Source organism: Lissotriton vulgaris, chromosome 5 (assembly GCF_964263255.1).
Source record: "Lissotriton vulgaris chromosome 5, aLisVul1.2, whole genome shotgun sequence".
Lineage (NCBI taxonomy): Eukaryota > Metazoa > Chordata > Amphibia > Caudata > Salamandridae > Lissotriton > Lissotriton vulgaris.
In genome coordinates, this window is record NC_141693.1 from 102278219 (window position 1) to 102303146 (window position 24928).

Consider the following 24928-nt stretch of genomic DNA (forward strand, 5'->3'; position numbering starts at 1 on the left):
CAGGTGCACCTTACAAATACATACCCTTGGCCTGTGCCGAACAAAACTAAGCCTCACTAAAAATATACTTCCTAACACTCCCCCCACCCCTAAAATTGGATCCCCCCTGCAACAATTATAAACACCAACTTGCAATTTCCAACTTTTCTACCTACCTATCTATATAACTTCTTATATCTACCCAACTGTAAACCCAGACCTCATAACTCCGCCCTGCACTTTTAGGAAAAACCGCCATTTGAAAGTCGTCCTAACGGCTTTAGACCCCCCCCTTAGGCAACTTGTCTCTTAGGGTATCTGCATACTTCTATGGCACTATCTAGTGCCTCCTTCAATTGCATAATGTACAACTCCATCCAATACCGAGATAGATGCACTCTGTCTTTCCGAAAAGAGTACACTGCCCCATAGCGTAATTCCGGATGTTCCATCCTACACAGATCTTCCTTCTTGCAAAATTACTTCATCTCCCTGTTAACCTTCCTGCGCGCCCTATCTCTGGCCGTCGGCTGTTCCGCTCCTCTCCATATCCGCCTCAGTATTAATTCTGACCATATAACATGGAAGCCTGACCACTGGCGCCGCACCTCCAACAAATCCCTCTTCATTTGCTTGACTAAATCCAGATCCCCTGCACTGTACTAAATCATTCTCCCCTAGGTGTATAATCAGCACATCCGGACACACTCCCCTCATGACCACCTTACTCAACACTGGCAACAGCTCATGCCACCGCATACCCCCTTTTCCCTGCCAGTGACAAACAAACAACCCTGGGTCCAATCCGAGATCCAAACTTTTCCTTTTCCCATTCTGCACGTTCCGCCCGTTTTGCGAAGGAATGACCCACATTGAGGATGGACAGGACAGCTTCTCTGGCCCCGCCACTGCACCTGCAAAGATACATATGTGAGCCACCAGAAAAAAACGCCATCAAGCGCAGTCCTCCAACCCCACTCCCCGCAGCCTAATATACATCTTATAGCAGTCCGACTTCCAACGCCCTAAGCGCATGAGTTCCTCCCGCCCCCAACCCTGTCGTGCTGCATCCGTCGCCGCCCCAATGCGTAACGAGAGTGTCCCAAAAACCCTCAGGTCCTCACCCATGGCACGTAGGGCATGCCGCAGGACCCCTAACAACTGAGACGCCGTCACCCTTTTATGGTCACCCCAACAGAAAACTTCGCCTGACCCTGCCTGCTGCGCAGACGCCAAAAACCTACCCCAAACCGCCGGGCACACCGCACTTGACTCCACTGGACCCAGCACAACCCACATCCCCGCCCCCCATTGGTCGGTCTTAGAACGTCGCAATCTCACCGCCATTTCCCGGGTCCTCAGTTCCATGTCCCTCCACCGCATCCCAGGCCCTCCCCTGCTCGCCACCGGCTTCGAAACTCAAAACGCCCCAAAATACATCCACAAGCGTGGAAAACAGTCCAGTCTCCTCCCGATTGTGGCAGATGGAAATAAGCTGAATCAAGGTGTCAAGAAGACACACAGTGAGGGGCCGGCGGCAACAGACTCTGGCAACCTTCTCCCGTGCCCAACCTTCCAACAAACGCGCTCCCAGTTCCCCCGCAGACAGTGCATATCCCCACCACAACTTCCCCATGAAGGCGACAGCCGCCAATTTACCAGCAATCGTCACCTTTGACATCCCTTTGTCCATCATTCGCAGCATAAACTGCACCACCTGCTTGCACCGCCGCCAACGATCGTCCTGCCGCACCGCCCCACCGTCCAGAAATTCCCACCATGCCTGTTCGTACGCTCTCCAGGTAGAAACCGCCACCCACGCTCTTACCAGCTGTACGACCCGGTTTCTCCCACGTGCCACAGCCCCAGCGGCACCAGCGTCTTGTGTTTGTCTGCCTCCATGGCTAGCCCATGGAACCTCTGCCACCGTGAACGAGACAAAGCATCCGCAATGTCATTGTCCCCCCGGGAACATGCAGAGCTTGAAACAAAATATCATGCTCCTAACACCTCATAATAAACACACTCATCAACTTGAGCACCTGTGGGTCCCTGGCGGATGGTCTGTTAGTGACCTGTACTACCACCATGTTGTCTACCTTAAAAATCACCCGTTTGTGCGCCACTCCTGCGCCCACACTGTCACTGCCACCACGAGCGGGAAGAGCTCCAAGAAAGCAATGCTCCGTCCCCCGCCTTGCCAATGTGGCAGCCATTCCTCTGCACACCACCGCCCCTGCCATCCACCAATGCCACCATAAGCACCTTCTTGTCCTCCGGCAGGCGTGCTTCCTATGACCAGAAATGACAGCACTGTACTGGGGCCCTGCTTCTTCTCTGGCGCCAAGGGCACACCGATAAGTTTCCGTAAAACCGTCCAGCTGCTGCTGGCAGTCTGCTGAACCAGGCCGTCTCACCAAGAAGTCATCCAGGTAGTGCGTCACCATTACCTTACCAATGTGCCAGGAAAAAGCCCACTGCAAAAAGTTACTGAAGCGCTCAAACAAAGCGCACAAGATCGAATACCCAATGGGCAGTGCCTTATCCACAAATATGTCCCCGTCAAACTGGTGATATGTCCCCGTCAAACTGGTGATCTTCCGGATGCACCGGCAGCAGCCTGAATGCCGACTTAATGTCCCCTTTCGTCATGAGGGCTCCCACACCCACCGACGCCACCAGCCGCCGCGCCATATCAATCTCACCTCACTTCCTGTCCGGGTCCCCCGCCCATAGCGTCCAAAACTCCTCATCATAGTGCGTCCACGCGTATCCCCCATATGTGACCTGCGCCCTCTGCATCACGTCCATGTATTTGAAAAGCGCGACCGCCTGCTCTGGGCACTTCTCACAGTGCACGCTGGTGAATATCAAAAACCCCGCCGACCAATTTTCTATGGTCAAAGGTGATCACTGACAAAATATCGATGTCAAAAATATCGATATACAAAAATATCGAGTTAAAAATATAGAATGCCAAAATCTCGACTTCCTATCTCCAAAAAGGTAAGTACAAAAATATTGAATCAAAAATATCGATGTAAAAAATATAGATAGTCAAAATATCAACTTTTTAAAATAGTTAAAAGTAATTTAAAATTAATAAAATAATAAATATAACTAACTTAAAAATACCTAAAATACTTAAATAACATTTAAACTAATAGATAATTAATATAATTTAAAAAAAATAATACATATATATTTTATTTATTTATTTTATGAACTTGTAAGGCGCAACAGCTACCCAGGAAGGGTTTCCCGGCGCCAAAGACACAGCAAACAGTGAGAGTGGAACGTCATAGGTCATTCAGAATTATTGATCGAATAACCAGGTTTTTATTTCTTTCCTGAACTTAGAATAGCTCTCTTCTTTGCGTATGTGGATAGGTAAGGTATTCTACATAGAAGGACCCTGATGTGCAAAGGATCTCCCTCCCATTCTGGAAAGCTTAAATCTGGGCACACAGTATGTTGCTGCTGAGAGTGACCGTAAATTTCTTTTAGGGATGTAGGGGTGCACTAATGCCTGAAGGTATTTGGGTGCAGTGCCTGCTTTTATTTTAAACATATAGTTTAAGGTCTTAAATTTGATGCGGTTTTCCACTATGAGCCAGTGAAGTTTGCGCAAGTAAGGGGTCACATGGGTATTTTTGGGTATTTGACAGAGAATCCGGGCAGCCGCATTTTGAATCATCTGAAGTCTTTTTCTTGTTCCTTTGTTGGCACCTAGATATAAGATGTTCCCGTAGTCAAGCCGGGATGTAACTAAGGCATTGACTACTGTTTTCTGCATAGAGATGGGCAGCATCCATAGTATCTTTCTGAGCCATCTCAGGATGGTGAAGCAGAGTCCAACCACTTTGCTGACCCGTTGCTTCATGGACAAAGCGTCGTCCAGGATTACCCCCAGATTTCTAGCATGAGAAACTGGTGTTGGAAGATTTCCTATCTGGGAAGGCCAATGTGAGGCATTCCATAGGTCGGGTTGTTTAACCATTAAAAGAATCTCTGTCTTGTCTCTGTTTAATTTCAGCTGATTCACATTCATCCAATTGGAGATGTTCTGGAGACCTTGTTTAAGCAGAGACGGAGAAGAAGGATGGGATTCTGATAGCCTGAAGATAATCTGGGAATCATCTGCGTACGTCATAAACGTCAGCCCAGATTTTTCAGCTAAATCTGCCAGGGGTCTTAGGTACAGATTAAAGAAAAGAGGGCTCAAAATTGCGGTACTCCATGTGGGGAATTGAATAATTCCGAGCATGCCATAGATGAAGCTATCTGGAAGGTCCATTGTTCCAGGAAGGATTTGATCCATTTCAAGGCATTGCCTTGAATTCCATTATTTTCTAGCATGATAAGCAGCTTTTTGTGTGACACAGTGTCAAAGGCTGCGCTTAAGTCTAGTAGAATAAGCGCAACCGTTTGACCATCGTCAAGATGTTTCCGGATAGTCTCAGAGACTCCCAGCAGAGCGGTTTCTGTAGAGAAACCCGCTCGGAAACCCGATTGGGTTGGATGGAGAAGGGAGTTTTCTTCGGCAAATGTGGTAAGGGCAGAATGTACATGTCTCTCCAGACATTTAGAGAAGGCTGGGAGAAGGGAGATGGGTCTATAGTTAGCTAAAATATCAGGGTCTGCTGTTGGTTTTTTTAGGAGAGGGGTTACTATAGCATGTTTCCATAGACTGGGTACTTCGGCGAGCTCCAAGGATGAATTGAAGGTGTCAACAATGATTTTAAGGGAGGAGGAGTCTAGCTCTTTCATGATATTCATAGGAATAGGATCCTGCGGAGAGCCGGATTTGATAGACTTCAAGATAGATTGAAGGGTATCCATTGTTATAGGCGGCCAATTGTGTAGGGTTTGATTAACAGTGGGAGTGTTCACCAGATCGTGTTTGGTGGTGGTATCAGCGTTATTCTTGTCTATTCCAATTGATTAATTTCTCTATTTTATCAAAAAAGAATTGGGCGAGGTCCTGACATTGGTTTTTGTTTAATGGGCGGGCCGGGGCAGTGGTTTGAGCTCCCGCTAGATCTTTGACCGTGTTGAATAAAGTTTTAGGTTTACTCACAGCTTCCGCGATGGTATTAGAAACATATACGGCGCGTGCTTTCTTACATGCTGTATGATATAAGTTTCTGCCAATTTGATATCGTTTTTTCTTGTCCGGAGCAAAGTCTTTGCGCCACACTCTTTCAAGTACCTTGCATTTGGTTTTTTCCTCTTTAAGGGAGTCAGTAAACCAGGGGGCCGGAGGGCGGTGTCTGTTTCTATTAGTGTTTGATGTAGGCAGACACGACTCAGCCGCTTTGGCGAGCCATTGTTGAGTGGCAGTTGCATTAATAATAAAATATACAATATATTTACCATAGGATAGCGAGAGGGTTAAATTTACTATTACCACTCCAGTGAGTACAACAGTAGGGAAAGCGTTGGATAGCGGGAGGGTAAGAATTACTATTCCCACTCCAGAGAGTGCAACAGTAGGGAAAGCGTTGGATAGCGTAGGGGTAAAAATTACTATTCCCACTCAAGAGAGTGCAACAGTAGGGAAAGCGTTGGATAGCGTAGGAGTAAAAATTACTATTCCCACTCCAGAGAGTGCAAAAGTAGGGAAAGCGTTGGATAGCGTAGGGATAACAATTGCTATTCCCACAACACAAACGTTGGATAGCGGGAGGGTAAAAATTACTATTCCCACTCCAGAGAGTGCAACAGTAGGGAAAGCGTTGGATAGCAGGAGGGTAAAAATTACTATTCCCACTCCAGTGAGTGCAACAGTAGGGAAAGCGTTGGATAGCTTAGAGGTTAAAATTACTATTCCCACTCCAATGAGTGCAACAGTAGGGAAAGCGTTGGATAGCGGGAGAGTAAAAATTACTATTCCCACTCCAATGAGTGCAACAGTAGGGAAAACATTGATAGAGTAGTGGTAAAAATTACTATTCCCACTCCAGAGAGTGCAACAGTAGGGAAAACCTTGGATACCGTAGGGGTGAAAATTACTATTCCCACTCCAGTGAGTGCAACAGTAGGGAAAACGTTGGATTGCGTAGGGGTAAAAATGAGTATTCCCACTCCAGTGAGTGCAACAGTAGGGAAAGCGCTAGATAGCGTAGGGGTTAAAATTACTATTCCCACTCCAGAGAGTTCAACAGTAGGGAAAGCATTGGATAGCGTAGGGATAAAAATTACTATTCCCACTCCAATGAGTGCAACAGTAGGGAAAGCGTTGGATAGCGTAGGAGTAAAAATTATTATTCCCACTCCAGAGAGTGCAACAGTAGGGAACGTAAATACTTCATATATGAATGAAAATTAATTAAATATTAATACCAATTAATTTTTTTAAAAATAATTATTAGTTTTTTTTATAATAAATGTATTAATTTCAACAAAAATAACCAATAAATAAATTAAAAATGTAATTATTTAAAATTAAATTACTTCCCACCCTATTCCCCTATAAACCCACAACCCACTACTGAAAATAACTTAATACAATTAACATGAGTAACATTTAATCAATTCATTAAAATTAATTACCAATTATATTTTAATTACTTATCAATTATTAATTAATCAACAATGAATTACCAATTTAATTTTAATTAATTACCAATTAATCAATTAATAAAAATTAATTACCAATTACATTATAATTAATTACCTATTAATATTCAATTCAAAATAAATACCAATAAATAAATTAACATATTTGATTAATTATAATTAAATTACTTCCCACTCTATTCCCCTATAAACCCACAACCCGCTACAGAAAATAAATTAATATAACTAACATAAGTATCAACTAATCAATTAATTAAAATGAATTACCAATTAAATTGTAATTAATTACCAATTAATAAATAATTAACAATTAATTCAAAATAAATACCAATAAATAAATTAACATAAATAATTAATTATAATTAAATTACTTCCCACCCTATTCCCCTATAAACCCACAACCCGCTACTGATTTATATTACGCAAAAATAAAATACCATAAAATTAATTAATTAAAATAAATTATAAAATAAATATACACTTTTCACACATATAGTAACATAAAAAACACTTTAAAAAGTTGATATTAACTTACTTACCTCTAATTCGATATTTTGTTGTCTGTATTCTGTCCATTCGATATTTTGTCCATTCTATATTTTGGAATCGATAGTAATGCTATTCTAGTCGATATTTTTGTAGTCTATATTCTGTCCAGTCGATATTGTGTCCATTCTATATTTTTGAATCTATATTAATGTAATTCGAAATAAAAAACTCGATATTTTGACTGTATACCGGTTAATGGCACCTCAAGCCTCTTCACCAATTCCTGCTCCTCCTCTTTCTATCCTTCCTTTGCCGTCAGCTCACGATGTAGGAGGTTCAAAATATCTACATAATCCCTTTCCAAATCTTCTCCTTGGTGGCCAAGGACAGGTGCGCCCCCAGGGGCTTTGTGATGCCCATATATGGGAGCTTACGCACCAGTAAGTCATGGCTCTCCTTCCAACCGTCAACCCCCTTGGCACTCCCATCCGGCTTAACGCCCCCCACCCCACTGACGCCCTCCGCGTCCAGGCCCACCCCCATGTCCTTCACGTACGTCCCTTTATTAAGTCGCACTCCTTCCTCCCCTCCCTTGGCATCAGTGCCCACAGACCCCATGCCCCGGTGGGCCCCACCCGACCCGCTCCCTGCTCCACCACCTTCCTTACCTGGCGTCAAGGTCGGCGTCCGCACCAGATCCCGCACCCTAACCAGTTGAGCAGAGGGGGCCGCCACTCTCTCCAATCTGCTCCTCCTCGGGGAAACACACTAGGAACAACATTACTCTGTCCCCCCGTTCCCGCCCCTCCCGAATCTCTCCGTCCTCAGTGCTGTCCTCATCATAATCCAGCTGAAGCCCTTCATATCCACATCACGCCAACGGCCACCCTCCATGGGCTCCAGCCGACTAAGCCTCGCCTTCTCCCTGGAGTTAGTCAACAATTCACCCAAGTCAACACTCTCCCTTCTCCTCTCCTCAGGTTCCATCACGGGGTCCCGATCAGAACTGACGGACCTCTGCTCCCTTCCCCCGGCGGCCGTTTTGACACTTTGGGGTGGGGCTGGCGGGGACCTACCGCCCACCTCTCATGGGCTCTATCGGCCGGTCCCTCGTGGGAGCTCGACCGCCCGCATAAAGCAGAGCCGGCCCATGCTCTCGGCGGTTTGGAGCCGCATGCTGCTCTCCCGAGCACCTCACCAGCCGTTCCTGTGGGGAGAAATAGGTGGAGTCCAGCATGGCGGGTTAATATGACTCCATGGCCCTGTAGAACCCCCCGCTTCCCCCACACCCCCCTACCCCATCCCGCTGAATGCCCACCTCGATGCGCTGGGGTGTCCCGCCACCTCCCCCGCTCCCTACCAGGGCCCTGCCAACCCCACCCTCTTTTCCCCCAACTTCCCCCCTCCTCCTCCCCGCACTCCAAACCAATGCTTCCAATTCCCGCCGCACCGGCCCCCACCCCTCTGATCCCTCTGTGCCCCACCCGATCCCACCTTCTCAGGCCCCCGTCCACCCCAACCCTCCCACCCTCCATGCGCCCCGATCCCGCTGTGGAAGCCGGCCCGCACCCCAAGGTCCACCAGTACAGGTCGGACCCTGCCCCCTCACCCCCCAATTCCTCATACCTGGACCCCTCGTGCCAGGAACTGCAATCGCTGTCATCTGCCCCCCCAAGGGGACATCGGCCTGATCACTCCTGCCACACTCCCAACCCCCTTAGCGGCACCCCCAGTCCTCCCCCCTCCCCCTCTGCGTCCAAGCTATCAATTAGGAGGGGAGACACCCCCCAATGTCATCCTGTCCAGGGGCCTCCCCAAAACCTGTTCACTCTCTCATGCATGAGCATCCCCCGTTGGGCCATTCCCCCCCGCCGAGCACCCCACGTCCCTCCTGCGCCGCCACTACAGCTGCTGTGACTGCGTTAGGAGCCCCGGAGCCTCTTCCATGAACGTAATTTGTGGCCGCTGGGCCTTGCCCAACTCCCCCTGCCCCCACCCCCTGCACACTGCCTCAGCAAACATGCGACCGTGCTGAGCACTCTCCCCTTCTCCGTGGCCCCGCCCCCTCTCCTGCCCCCTCCCCCGCCCCCAAACACCGCCAAACACACGGCCGCTCCACCGCCAGCACAGCCGCCGCGGCGTTGATCGCCGCGCGCCGCGGCAGCCTTACCTTCACACCGCGCCGCAGCAGGTCCATGCGGCCCGCCTCTTCTTAGAGGCGGAGAGCCTCCAGCACCTTCGGATCTTCGTACCCCAACATTACCAGAATCACTGCAGTCTCAGATGTCACGCAAATAAAAGCAGTGCGCCCACAATACAGGGACTAAGAGGAGCGCGCCGAAAACCGCGCCCAGGCCAGCCAGGCACCGCCAAGAGGCCCACGCAGGACAGAAGGCTCCCAGTAAGTCAAACTTCCACCCACGATAGGGAAGCCCTCAGTACACCACCACAGCCAACTAACACAGGCAAAACACCAAGCCAAGTAATAGGCCACAAAACCCAAACAGAGAAACCAAACAGATAAACCCCAAGGACACCTACATCCGGCTGCGGGGTCACTACCACCAAAATGGTGGGTAGTTTCCGCAAAATGTCTGGCTAAATATCCCACTAGCCCAAAGATAGCCCAAGACGAGCCCAACCAGCCCAAAAGGAGCCCACAAAGCCCAACCAACCCAACTGAGGTGCTGGCTGCCCAGATAGCCCAAGACCAGCCCAAACAGCCCAAAAGGAGCCCACAAAGCCCAACCAGCCCAACTGAGGTGCTGGCTGCCCCTCCCCCTCCCAGGCCAAAATCCCCCGGGAGGGCCTGTCCTCCCGCTGGTCGGCCTCTCCTCCCAAAGCCCTATTTTGCAAACCGACCTATTAATACATTGGTGGTTTCCCTGAGTTACCCACAGGTTGCGACCAGTATTTTGTAACCAGTGCTTTGTACATCAGGCCCATTGTTGATTCTGAACCCTCTAATATTAGTAACAAAATAGAACTACTTAGCTATCTTGGAGGAAATTGCAGGTTTCCATGTGAACCATCACTAGCTGTTCCTGTGTTTGGGAAACGTTTCACAAATTAGCTGTGAAACAGTAAAAAACACACAGATGTAATGGTCAACACATAAGGTTAAACATAATTAGGCTGTACATAATTAGGAACAAAAGGGGTGCTAAATAGGATTTGCCTCTTGCAAGATTGTTCACTGAATGATATGTCTGCAGTCCATATAAGGCTATGACTATGTTTCGGCCCATTCATGTAAATAATACCAGGGTCTTCATCAGTGCAGAAGGGTCAAATAATATTTGCAAAAACTCCACCTTAATAGAGTGGCAGTGATCAGAGAGCCACATGAATCTTCATCACTGATAAAGGGGTAAGGGTGGACTGGCTGAGTGAGGGTGTCATTTGCATTTTAAATGTCCTTGAGAGCGTCCTACAACTCTAAATGTTAAGTTAGTCTAGGAGTCAAATATAAGCAGACCTAAAGCAGACTCTCATATTAGTTAAATAGTGTCAGTGACCAATTTATCAGTTACATGGACTTTAGTGTCCCCATTTCCCAAAGTTCAGTGCTTGGTAAGCTGTGTTTTGCAGTTATGGCGGGCAGGATGTAAACAGCGAGGAAAGGGCTTTCACCTTTAGTGTTGTAGTTAAGCATGGGCAGAAAATCCGTTCCGCTCGCGGATTTTGCGGATTTTCGGTAAATTCGCAATGCGCGAACTCTCGCGAATTTACCGAAAATTCGCATGCAGCGGATTTTTTTACTTGGTGATACAATATTGCGCCGTGCGGCGTTCACTTACCTTCATTCAGCATTTGCCGAGTTGTTTTTCTCTATATTTTGCGAGTACTGCGCCATTTTGGATCTTGCTGCGGGATCCCGCTGGAGTTTGGCGATGCATCGCGAGAGTTCGCAATTGCGAACATGTAGATGCCGCGGGCAGCAACAATCTCGCACTCACGAAATTACAAAATTTGCAATTCTGCACAAGAAATCCACCAGCAAGCAGCATAAACCTTCTGAAAATGATGATTTTTATCAGAATAACTCCTCAGGTTGACATTTGCCTGCACTTTTTTGGATTTGAGGCCTTTTTGACTTTCTTTGGATCACTTTTGGATTAGAAATCAACTTTCACAAGTAAGTTTGTTTGGGGCATTACAGTTGCTGTTCTGCAGAAAAATGAGATTTGCAAAACTGAAAACACTTAGCAGGTGCAAAAGTTCACTCATCATTAGTAACCATTCCCTGTAGTTCTTCCTAAGGGGCCCCTCCAGAGTTCAGTTGCCTACGTTTGTTTGGGGCTTTACAGTTGCTGTTCTGCAGAAAAACGAGTTTTGCAAAACTGAAAGCACTCAGCAGGTGCAAAAGTTCAAACTCATCATTAGTAACCATTCCCTGTAGTGCTTCCCGAGGGGCCCCTCCAGAGTTCAGTTGCCTACTTGCAACTATTCTATGACCCTGCTCTGACCCTCACAGCAGGCTCATAGAATAGCTACAAGTAGGCCACAAAGGTCCTGGGAAAACAAATTGCACTGCAACAGAAAGCAAATTACAGATAAGGAAGCAGGTGCCAGACAGGAAGTTTAAATTCAGTGACACATTAATCAACCCCAAATTAATTCATGTCAGTTGAAGCAGGGCAGGTGTGCTTGCTTTCCCCCCCCCCCCATAATCTACAGTGATGAATCAGAGGGTGGCAGTGATGTACCAGAGGGTGGCATGGGGGAATAAGAGGGTGTCAGTGGTGAAACAGAGGGTGCTGTGAACCTGTGATGATGAACCAGACGTAGAAACAACAAAGTCGTGACCGTTGCGAGCCGACAAGTAAGTTCGCAATTATGAACTGGTACAAAACCCTTGCGAACTGGCAGAAACCCTTGCGAACACAAAAAAAAATCCGCAAATTTGCGAACGCCGAATTCGCAAAATTTGCCCATGCTTAGTTGTAGTTCAGAGTAAACTATAGACCACTCCACTGAGAAAGACCAATGGTCAATAATATTGTTGTTGCAAAGGGAAAGGCCACACTTGAGTAATATGTTCAGATTCCAGTGAAATAGTACTATTCAACGATATTGCCCCTGCTAAGGATATATGTCAGTGATGTCACTATCATCCATAACAATGTAAAACTAAGTAATTCTTCTATTGACCACAGAACGTTCACTGTCTGGTTGCAATGCCACTGTGCTGAGAAATAGCGCACAACTTCAATGTTGCCACTGTGCCAGGGAACATCACAGATCTGTACTGCTGCCATTGCTCCGGGGAAGGTTACCAATAAGAAATGTTGCTCTTGTGCAGAGATATGTCACATATCTATAATGTAGATTTTTTTTGTCATCTTATGGAGAAAGTATTTTAGGCAGCTGTTGCCATTTTCCAGGAAAGTGTTTCCATTGTCATTGTTTAGGTACATTTTCCATACCCATATTGTTGCCACTGTTTAGGGAAAGGTACCAGATCCATACTGTGCCCAGTGTTCATGGAAAGGCTACAGATCTTGGTTGGGAAAGGTTAGAAGAATGTCACATATTTTTAAGGATGACATGGTCTATGGAAAGGTAGCATATTCACAATATTTCCTTTGTCCAGGGAAAGGTTACATATCCATACAATTCCTGTTGCCCCAGAGTTGTCACATGTCCATAATGTTGCGGTTGTACAGGGAAATGGGTTTGATTAGTAAGGTTGATGTTTTGCAGAGAAAGCTGATGGATCAATTTTTCAACTGTGTTGCCTTTCACACTGAACTCTTTTGCTACAGGTCCTGCGGGAGTTCGAAAAGAGTGACTTGGGCTGTGGTGCAGGAGGTGGGAAAGACAACACAGACGTGTTCAACTTGGCTGGACTTACACTAATTACTAATGCCAATGCCAAGGCACCAACTGGTCAAGGTACTTGAACACCACATTACCTCCTTCCTTCGATGATCTGTATTTAATAGGACCAACTAGTCCAGCAATCCTCTAACCACCCCGGTCAAATGCTTGTTAACTTCTTCTACTAACTTCCAACACATAGGATAACAGAATACCTCTCTCTCCCTGATACCAGACTCCACCTTTCAAGATGGAACTGCTGTCAGGTTAATAGTTTGGTGGGTTATCTTCTTTCATTTGGAGATGACCACGTAATAGAATTACTTTTTAAAATAACATTGTAGCCACATAATTTCACATTTGTCTTGTTTAACCAAGACGTATACGTTCCAAATCACCCCTTACGGCATTACTAATGGAGTGGTCTTTAGTCCTAATGCAATATATCATTTGCGCAGTATTTTTATTAGTTTATTGAATGGTGTTAGAAGCTACAACATGCTAAATGCTTTTCTACCTAGCATCCCAGGATTCTGTGTGGTCTCCAGCTTTACCTTCCTCACCCAGTATTATTGTGCCTCATGGCTGATGAATGCTAGTTGAATCCATTTACCGTTTCCACTTGCCTTAGTTTATCTGGGAGTCTATTTCTTACATTTTCTACCCTTTTTCGGAATATTTATTATTTCTGGTAGAGATGGCGATGCCCTAATTTCATATCAAGACCTCTAGAGGCACTAATTCTCTTCTGTGGCATTCTTTTGATGTCTTCTATAGTAGTTATTACCTACAGGCCTTTCCACATTTGTACAGTTACACCCTAGCAATGAGCCACTTTTGCAAATACAGATATGTCAGGAATACTGGCGTATCTGTAAATCCTTGGGACATGTGGTGCCATACAGTAAATATGGCGCACCCTTGGTGTCGCAAGGAGGGCGCACTGAAAAGTGTTGCTGTTTTCACGCAGTGATGCATCACTTTTCATAAATAAGGCCCTATATGTGTCTGGGCAATGATAAAACCACTGTGAATTTATATATATCTATATATATATTACCTACTGGTGGTTGCCAGTTGGTAGTTATAGTTAAGACCTAGTTTCCATACGAAAAACATTTTTTGACTTGCCTATAACTTTGGCATAATTTGACCAATCTTCATGACATTTTACGAAAAAAGTGTCAAGGTAGGTTCTGGTTCTCATGGAAAGCTTGGGGGTGATCCGTGCAGTGGGGACCAAGATTTCGGGGTGCGAAATAAGGGTGTGTCTGTAATGTTAATTCCCATAGCAACATTTAGCCACAGCTACAGCCGAACCGCTAAAACAGACTTACACCAAATTTGGCAGGGATGTAGATGTTGGTGCAAGGAAGTGCCTTTTGCCTACTTGGGGAAATCAGTTCAGAAGTTTTTGCGAAATGTAGGCTGAATATTATAGTTATATATCTGGCCGCGGATATCTCGCGACAGTTTTGCGAGAAATCGCGAATGCACGTGCAAACGGGAATGCTCTGACTGGCTGAACAGAACCGGAACAGAAAGTTGTGCCCAACATTTTATTGATAGGGAACGGTTCCCGGGACTTAACATTTCTGAAAACTAACATAAGGGGTCAGAGTAGAGGTACTCTGACCTAATGTTTGAGAAATGTGGGTGGGTCTCCACTGAATTAAAAAAGTAACATTTTTGAATCAGACGTGTTGATCCCAAAGATAGTGGTAAAATTATCAAAGTGATATTCAATATTCAGCTCTTAGAAGTTCTCAGGGAAAAACAAAAGGTACTTTCCAGATGGATGGCGAGATAAGTACACCATGTGATTCTATAATGTGGGCAAGGTTCAAAACCTCTGTTGCAGGTAAGTAACTTGGGCCCAGATGTACAAAGCCTTTTAGATGTCACAAACCCCTCGTTTCCAAAAACACAATTTTGAGATTGCAAAAGGGCTTTCACAATCTACAAATCCCTTTTAATAAGTCGCAATAGTCTTTCAGACTCATAAAGGGACCTTTGCGATCCTCTTTGAATAGCAAATTGGAGTGGGTGTAAAAGGGGGGCCCTTTGCCTATTTGTGACTTGGAAAAGATATATCAATTTTTGGGGCTGTAAAAGGTGCACAATTCATATTTGTGGCTTAGAAAGGGATGTGTCAATTGTTTGCAACCCAAATTGTGGTTGCAAACCATTGATCATATGCTAGCCCCAATTTAGCATGAACACTTCTTTGCGAAGGTAAACCTGTCCCCTGGGTACAGATTTCCCTTCGGGAATCATGTCAGTAGCCCTCAGGGGTGGTGGAGCAGGCAGGGGCTCATACGATCAATGCCTGCCACCCCGATATGTTCCTAAACTTGAAGGTTTATTTTTACAGCAGCCTTAAACACAGCTCCTGCCACTTTAATAGACACTGTCTGTTTTAAAAAAAAAAAAATGTTTCATGCATGGGAAAGCAAATGCACGAAAATTTAGAGAATGAACCGTCGCACTCGTAATTACTTGTAATTGTAAAACAGTACCAAAAGGTAGTTAGGTGCTAGATGAGTTCCTCCTTCTGAGTCTTGGAGGCTAGATTAATGAACGTGGTAGCGTTATTCCAGCCGGGAATGACGTCCTCAAATGCACACAACACTGAAAGATTTCCTTTATACTTTTTACTTTCAAATAAAGTTTTATTGAAACACTCAATTTAATTGGTTGTAATCATTATTTTTCACAATGTCACTGATGTTCAGATGTCAAAATTATACTTGGCCCAATGCATTTCGGGCATTTTGCCCTTCGTCAGGGGAATTAATTCACTGTCAAGGAAAATAAACACAACTGTCATATATTCATAAACATATCTGCACATTGTTTGGTTCAAAAACCAAAATGAATTTGCGAAAAGACCTTATATCCCCTATTTTTTGAAACACTTTAAAAATGCACGAACAGAAGTGTCGGCTGTCCCTTGTTATCTTCCATCTCTGCATTCACAGTCAGTCATACTGACTCGCATATTGAAAGCTGCCCAATTAATATTCATTAGGTTTCCCATTTGTCAACGCTTTGCTAAACTACAGTTTGCAATGTCAACTATTAGTACTTACATTGCATCGCAAATTGCATTCCCATTCGTAAACAAGTCAGTGTGCAAATTATTCACCTTACGTTGTTGATTGGAGCCCCTGACAAATAATGTCTTATTACTTACCGGTAATCTTCATTACCCCGATTAGGGTCCTCCCCGTCCCAGTCCTTACCACGTGAGGCAGTCCTGCCTCCACCCAGCCAATCAAAACGCCAGATATCCAAAGGTCGAAGGTGACATAAGCCCCTCCCACCCACCGCCATGCCTGTTATCAACAAGACTCAGACACAAACACAGCGGGAGGGAGGGAGGGAAGAGGACTGGGACGGGGGGGACCCTAATCAGGGTAATGAAGATTACCGGTAAGTAATAAGACATTACCCCCTCATGGGTCCTCCCCGTCCCAGTCCTTACCACGTGAGGAACTCACAAGCAGAAAATCAAAAAGAAAAAATGCAGGACACCAGGGATCCATGCAAAAGTACAAAACTTCAAACAAGAAAGCATCGACGAACAGCAGCGTACAAGACGCCAACAGAAATCGTCAGAAGAGGCAAGAAAAACATCAAGCCGAGAATGTCGCACAAAAGTATGACGGGACCGCCAAAAGGCCGCCCCACAAAGCACCAGGATAGAGACCCCGCCCCATCAGCACAGGAAGCAGGCACAGAACCCACAGGAGACAAACAGGTTAGGAGAAACCCGAGACTGTAGTGAACATCGGTGGCAAAACAGAAGAGCCCCGCGAACACCCAAAGAAGGGGAAAGGGAGAAACCCCCACACCAGGCAAAACAGGAAGCAACACCTCCAGCCGCAAAAGGAAACACGAAGAAACAGGCAGAAAAGCCCGATCTAAGCCGCAAAACTACTCAAACCTGCAGAAACTGCAAAGAAGGAAACAAAACGAGCAAGGCGCCCAACCCACCCAACCGACAAGCGGAAGAGAAGGCCAGCAAAAGAAAACACCGCAGTGGACAACCACCACACGTCCACCACTAACAAGGGCATGAAAGGGGCAACCGCAGACCATGCAAAACAGCAGGCAAGGCCCAAAGAAGAAATGAGAACAGGAGAGCCTGGACAATGAAGCAAAAGCTCCGAAGAAGCCGACCCATCAAAGGGCAACAACCACCGAGGAAGCCCCAAGGCCCCGACAAGCACAAACCGCCGTCAACGAGCAGGCAAAGCGGAAGGGGAAAAATCCCAACAACAAACCCAAGCTGGAGAAACCAGCACAGAAACAGGAACCCCACCATGGATTCCGACCAAGAGAAGAGCACCAGGAAACAAAAGAGCCCCAAAGTGCATCACAGCTCCAAAGAGCGGAAGGCCAACGCGACCAACACATGCCACAGGCCACCACAGAAGAACAGCCCAAAGACGCCAAAGACACCCGCTCAAGAGACAGGCAGTCAGAAGCAAGCGCCAAAGACAGGGCAAAGACAGCTGCGGACCCAGAAGCAGAGCCGGAGGCAAGGGAGGCTGGCCAAATCCGACTCCCAACAGCAACAGCAGGAGCGGAAACCAAAAACAGCAAGGCCAACCCAACAACACCGACACCCCCCAAACCTCCGCAGAGCGCCCGGGAGGAGAAAAACGGGAGGGAAGGTATACAGAAAACCCGAAGGCCAAGGAAACGAGAGAGCAACCCCCGAGGACAGACCACCCCGGAACAAAAACCGGGGGAGAAGAGCAACAGGAGGGGAAGCAAAAATGACCAAACCAAGAGACCCAAACCAAAGACAAAAGGACCTGGAACAGCGGAACAGACAGAGGGAATGCTACACGAAGTAGCAAGACAACCCAGCGCAGGGCTATTCCAAGCACCAGCGCACAGTCCCAAGCACCCACGCAATGTCCCAACAAAAGGACATGTCCCGTCGAAACAAGCACCAGACAGCACCAAACAGAGGACGGCAGGAAGCGGCCTAAGCCACCAAAAGAAGGCACAACCAGAGTACCATTCCAGTAAAGAAACCAACCGCCGTAACAGGGATGCCTCTCAAGACCTTCTGAAAGACAACAGAGAAGTCGCCGCCCAGAAACAAGACAGGGAAGCCCGCAGGAACAGAGACACGTACCGGGACCCCCCAAGAAGGCCCAAACAACAACGAGCCCCCAGAGCGCCAGCCCGAACAACAGACAAGCCGGCCACCAAGGACCCCAACGGGGCCCCCAACCCAAGGACAGGCATCCAAGGACAACAAGAGGAGAGAGGAAAGCAGAAATGCACCCCCCACACCAGGTCAGGAGAGCAAAGCCACCAGACCAGGGGAGAGAGGAACCAGAGCCTCGTAATCAGCAAGACAAAGGACCCAACAAGACATCAGAAGAAACACCAAGGACACGAGGTGCACAAGAGCCCAAGGAACCACAGCCGAGGAGGCAACCACCATCTGCCGGACATAAAACCAACCCCGAGCAGGGCAGGAGGGAGACCCAGTAGGACCCGCAGAAGATCCAACAGGACAGAGAACAGATCCGGATATATGGAACGCCTCACGAAATGCGTGTCATCCCAGCGCAGGGGCCATGTCAACCCCCTCCAGCAACGCTCAGCAGAAAGCATACGAGCCGCTGAAGCGAGCACTGAGAAACAGCCCCCAGCAAAGCGTCAAACCGGTCCCGAGGAACTGAAGCCCCCGAACAGGAACCAGACGAGGAACAGCCAGACCCAAAATGACCCCAGAAACCGGAACCAGGCCAGCAAACCCCCACAGCAGGAGCCAGCACCGTGGAAAAAACCAGAGGAGCATGAGAGAGACCGAAAGGAAACACCTGAAAACAGGAAACGGAACTCAACCACCGCAAACCTCTGAGCAGCCGGATGGAGGGGATCGAGAAAAACAGGTGACTCCCACACCTAGGGAAGCCAAAATTACCCACCAAGAAGAGGGGAAAACCGGGCTGCAAGGGGCTCAACCGAAAGGGACACAGCCGCACCAACCCGACCAAAGCCCCGGGAGGCAGAACCGAACAGAAAGACCAACGGGAGCCAGGACCTGGAACAGAGAGAAAGAGGACCCCCGGCCCCACTCCATCACCAAAACCAGCACCACAGAGCGTAGCGACAAAAAATTGGCCGACGCCAAAGAAGAATGGCCTAAAAGGGGGACAGCCCGGAATGGAAACCGGCAACCAAGAATGACGACCAACAGGAATCACCATTCTAAAAGCAGACCGGACCAATGACACCAAAGGAGATAGGCGACCCACAAGCAGGTCAACACCAGGAGTGGAACACATAACCTGAAGAGGAAGAGATGCAACCACCAGGCCACAGAGACTCCACCCGGGCACAACATATCGGACTGACATTCAGGGGCAGCAGCAGGCGCCGCAGAGGCAGGGAACCAAACGTAGTGCAAAAAATGCAGGCATAGGACCAAGGCACCAGGGGAATGGCAAAGCACCAAAACGCAGGCCAGCGAGAAATCTCACAAGCCCCCGCCGCCCCGGTAGCCGAGGACAAGGCCCAACCATCCGGGACCGGAAGGAGGGATCCCTAGGAAAGCACAGACTGAAAAAGAGCAAGCACACACCCCAAAAAGGAGAAGCAGCATACGAACTCTTGAGAGCGGAATCCACCAACCGCCCAACCCGGACCTCCAGGGAAGAAGCCTCCGAAGACCGAGGGAGAAGGCGCAAAAAAGAAGAAAAATGGAGGATACCAGGTGACAAAGACCGCCAGGCGAAATCGTGTCCCCAGAAAGAGAGGAACACCCCGCATGGCAATGCCAAGCCACACCGCAGCCAGTACAGCCAACAGGACAGCACGAAATGGCCGGTAAAAAATGGGTATAAACCCCGCCGGAGCAAATGAATCAGGGAGAAAGACCCAGCAACAAAACGCCAGAAATCTCATGGACCATCCCCGAATGTATACCCCAACAGGGAAAAAACGTCCACGATCCCACCAACAAGAGATGATGGCATAGCCGCATGCACCAGCAGCGCAGACAGCGCAAAACAGTCCAAGAAAAACTGCAAAAGATGCTACGTGGACAAAGAGAATGCAAATTTCCAAAGCACAGCATGAAAATGAACATCCCAAGTCACATTGACAGCATAGGCAGGACTTGAACCCTCAGCACATGATAGCCTGTGACACCAGAGGCATATGACATACCAAAGAGCAACAGCTCCGTGGATGCACCGGAGAGGAAGTCCCCTCAAACATGGCGAGTAAAGGAGTAAACCCCATATATGGAACGCTTCACGAATATGCATGTCATCCTTGTGCAGGGACCATGCTAATCTACTCTGTATCGTTCCAAGCACAGTATATGTGCTGCCGAAGCGAGCAACAGGAAAACACCCAACACACATTGGTGGTGGTATAGAAAGGAAGTGCCCAGCAACCTCCAGGAAACACTGCCCCAAACAGTAATCTCATATGTGAGAACAGAAAATAAACAAAAAAGGGCAGCCCTGCAGTCTCCACCCACAGCCACATATTAAGAACATGGCCGCAGGGGCCGGCCACTGCACTAAAGCACCAGCGCCGGAACGACCTGGGGCCAGAACACCAGGAGGGCTCCCCGCCCCAGCCCAGCACATGAACGGGGAGCATCCTGACCCCAGAACAGGAGCGTGGCCGGCCGGAGGACCGGAGCGGCCGCGCCGGTAAAAACATTAAAAGACCATAAACAGAAGCATTTAAAAATGCAAAAGAAACACTCACGGCACCGCCAAAAACACCCAGAAGCAAACAGGAACAGAGGCAGGAACCGGGAGCACCAGCGTTCCGACAGCCGTCGGAGCAGAAAAAAAACAGGCATGGAGGTGGGTGGGAGGGGCTTATGTCACCTTCGACCTTTGGATATCTGGCGTTTTGATTGGCTGGGTGGAGGCAGGACTGCCTCACGTGGTAAGGACTGGGACGGGGAGGACCCATGAGGGGGTAATGCTAACCTCATTTATGGTGCCAATAATCAGAAATCTGCAGTATGATTCATGTTTTTTATTTATTCACCTCTCCTCAATGCATTTTTTCCTAGATAAAGCCTGCACTGATATTGTGCGACCAAAACGAGACACCAGTTCCGATGATAAAAGGATAGAGGCAAGTAAGTGACCAGTAGTGTGTGCTAAGAACATTCTGCATGGTTCGGATACGGGGACACTAGGGTCCTGATTCACAGGTGTAAGTTACACTTTTGTGTAAGTTTACGTTTGTTTTGGAATTCACAAAGTCAGATTTAATCGTAAATGTACGACTGCGAAGATTCTGCAGCCGGGCTGGAGAACTGGTAAAATCTTTTTATGTGCCGAGAACTCACCCCGGAGTCTATACAGTCATAAACTTGCTATTAAATCAGAGTTTGCTTATTTCAAAACAAACTTAAACTTATATGTATGTGTAAGTTTACCTTTGTGAATCAGGACCTCACACACCAAAGTTTGAACATCTCTTTATCTCCATGAGATTGGTTGCTGGGTGTCAGGGAATGATCGTTCATATCTAGTAGATTGGGGGACACTGTGCTGTGTTTTACATTTGCACAAGTAATTCGTGTTTCTAGCTAATACATTTAAAACCGACAAATATTAATAGAAGAAATATTGACTGAAATCTTATTATTTGGGCTAACGTTAATCAGAATTCGGCCTGCTGTTTGCCTTAGAGAGCAACACAATTACATATTTAAAATCAGGTAGGTTTTCGGTAACTTGAAGTGCTGGTTTTGACCAACGGTGAAAATCTTTTAAATTAATATATGGAACGTTTCACAATCATCCTTATAACATTTCTTTTCTTTCATTTTTACATTTTCTTTGTTGTGTTCCCTATTTTAGTTAGAGGCATTCGGTGCTATGAAAGTCGTTGCAAGCACCACTTTTTAATCTCGCTCATTAGCAGATGCTTCTTGCAATTAAATGGGCCATCCATTGAGAAGTACAAAGCCTGGCATCTGACCCAGCCTTGCATCATCATCAAAGATGGGCAATAGAATGCTCCTTTGATGACGTATGTTTAATTTGTGAAACCAATTTTGATATCATTCCCCCAGAGGGCTCCTTAAAGGGGCCATCTGAGTTAAAGGAAAAAGAAGAAATTCCCTTTACCCAGTCTTGCATGCTCAACAATCACCAAGAAGAGACATTCTAGAACCTTGCTTTCTTTGATGATGTCACCCAGGATTTTGAGAGGTATTGTGACATCATTCAATGGGTGGCCCCTTTAATACTAGGAAGGGCGACGCTGCAAATCTGCCTGCTATGACACCATTCTGTTCTATTCCCAGTAAACTCTTATAAACACAAGGATGTGAGACAGTGCTGCCTGGACGGCATGAAGGAGTACCCCACGCAAGAGACCTGCGAGGTGAGGGCCAGTCGCATCAAAGGTGTCAAATTCCGTGAGCGCTGCATTGACGCCTTCAATAAATGCTGCAACCTGGTGAAGGAGGAGTACACTGGCAAAACGCTGGAACTGGCTCGAATGCGTAAGTCCAAACTCATCAGAACAGCGCTTTTCTAATGTTATGTTCATGCATTTTGATAGGTCTCTCTGCCGAATGGTTAAGTGATGCTGGAGACATTATTATTATTATTGTAATTAAATGTATATGGCGCAACAGCTACCCGGAGGGTTCCCGGCGCCTGCAGACACATGAAGAAAAGAGGGGAGGAGCGAGCCAAAGCTCAAGCATTGAATAACCACGTTTTGATGGTTTTCCGGAATTTAACAGAATTTTCTTCAAAATGTGAAAAGTGAATTCCATAGAGAAGGGGGCCAAGAAGGCAAAAGACCCTCCGCCCATGCGGGATAGTTTGAATCTAGGGACCATAAACTTTGCCTGCCTTGATGATCTGAGAAGGCGAGAAGGGGTGTACGGCTGAACTAGTGCATTAAGGTAGCAAGGGGCAATACTGGCATTGATTCTGTGCATATAACAAAGGGCTTTGAATTTGGACCCGATTTCAATCTGTAGCCAGTGTAAATACCTGAGAGACCCTGTGAAGGGAGCCATTTGAGGTAGCTGACAAAGGAGTCTGGCCGATGAGTTTTGGACCACTTGCAGCCTCCTGAGTACATCCTTGTTGGCACCTAGATATAAAACATTACTGTAGTCCAATCTGGATACGATTAGGGCTTGAACTACAATTTTTTGAGTCATAGGTGGCAGCATCCATGGGATTTTTTTAAGCCACTTTAAAATGCCAAAGCAAGTAGAGGCAACCTTGACTGCTTGTTGACGCATGGACAATTGTTCGTCTATAATAATGCCAAGGTTGCGAACAGATTGCGAAGGTCGAAGGAGACATACAGTGATATTGTATTTAGGGATGAGCTTTGCATTAACTTGCGGACACAAGTGTGTGCACACACACACACATGCAAACACAACACACACAAATACACATGGATGCACACACACAAAGACACAGGGACACACACACTACGCATGAACACTCACACAGACATATGAATACACAGTCACACACAAATAGAGACATACACACATGGATACACACACGGACACACATCCTCAGACACATACTTGGACACAAAATATGTAAAATACACACCCTTCTTCAAATATGGCCGCTGAGGATATAGTTTACAAAGATATGGAGCATTTCTGCTCTCTCCTTGCGCTTGAACACTTTGCGCTGCTTAGCACCAACAAAAGCACACTTGCAGCATTTAACAACGGGGCTTGCGTTACAGGCAGCATTACAATCCTTAAAGGCACATCCCTCTTTTTATGAGTGCTGCAAAATGTTGGGTAGGTGCACCATTTTGGAGCAAACCCATGTTTACCAGTCTTTGTAAATCTGGGTTTGCACCAAAATACATGGATGGATGCTTGGGAATGTCCATGCTCCACTAATGTAATGCCGACCCGATGCAAAGAGGTGGACGGCAGACATATGCACTGCATTGTGTTGCATTGTATTTACTAAACCACGCAAAGCCAAATACAGTGGCTTTGCGTGGCTTAGTAAATTCCAGATAAGGACTTGCATTGACCTGTGACAACTTGCGTCAGGCAAGGACAATGCAGGTCACTAATACATCTGCCCCTTTGTATGCAACTTTAAATAAGTGCCCTAAAAATGATTTGCTAAACTTTTATATTTTCCACAATTTTAAGAAAGAATTTTTATATAAATCTGAATGAAGATTTTAATATGAATTACAAAAATATTTGTGTGTGCGTGCATGTATATTTCGTCAGAAACTCAATCCACGAGGTAGGGCAGACTATGGAAAGGACTCACACTCCACAATTTGTAATCCAAGATTTATTTACGCCAATGCGTTTCACCCCTTAGGGGCTTGGTTACGGCCTGCTGACATACACTGTGCCCGATCACCTTTAGAAAGAGGGCTTGTTGCATAGATTCATCAAAATGAAAGAAATACTTGTGTCAGCAAAAATAATTACTATTGTCATATTTAAATTCATTACTTAGTGCGAGATCATATCATGAGACATATCTGATAAATATCAATGATACATATAAATAATAATCAAACGTTGGTCAGATCGACCAGAGAAACAAACATTCATAAGGCTTAAATAAGCAGGGCTTAACTTGAGCTGGTGGTTTCTGGTGCTCTGCACCGGCACTTAATTGTCAAAACCGGCGCTTGGCAGTATGCCACAACGTGGCGCTGTCTGGCTAATTTGGAGCTGACCACAACAACAGCTAAATGGTAATTATTTTTACATTAAAAATAACTATTAGATGCCGCCCAAACCATTCTTATAGCTTTGGGGCCCTGAAATAGTCTGAATTGTCACGCTTGTAGGACTGAGATCATTAGTAGTTGTGTTGTTACTATCATTGGCATAACTAGGAGGGGCAATGTGTGGTGCAAGTTGCAGTGGTCTCCTGACGAGAGCCTGGCACTTAATTTTTTACAAACTTAAAAAAAAGAAATTCCTCAAATAAAATAATTAGACAAATTAAAGTATTATAAATGAAATAATATCTTGATATGTCATTTAAGTTACATTTATAGC

General features: G+C 46.5%; 1 protein-coding gene and 1 non-coding gene across 3 annotated transcripts in view; one reads left to right on the forward strand and one right to left on the reverse strand.

Moving 5' to 3' along the window:
• The window catches only part of C5 (complement C5), a 352588-nt gene that overhangs the window by 150829 nt on the left and 176831 nt on the right, over nt 1-24928 (forward strand). For both annotated transcript variants that reach the window (XM_086920988.1, XM_086920987.1), the window contains 3 exons: nt 12819-12948; nt 20948-21016; nt 22196-22396. In XM_086920988.1, the coding sequence (XP_086777114.1) occupies nt 12819-12948; nt 20948-21016; nt 22196-22396 (400 nt within the window). The remainder of the gene's footprint in view (nt 1-12818; nt 12949-20947; nt 21017-22195; nt 22397-24928) is intronic.
• LOC147710295 (U6 spliceosomal RNA) lies at nt 20148-20254 on the reverse strand. The gene has a single exon (XR_015296240.1). It is a non-coding gene; the product is annotated as a U6 spliceosomal RNA (small nuclear RNA).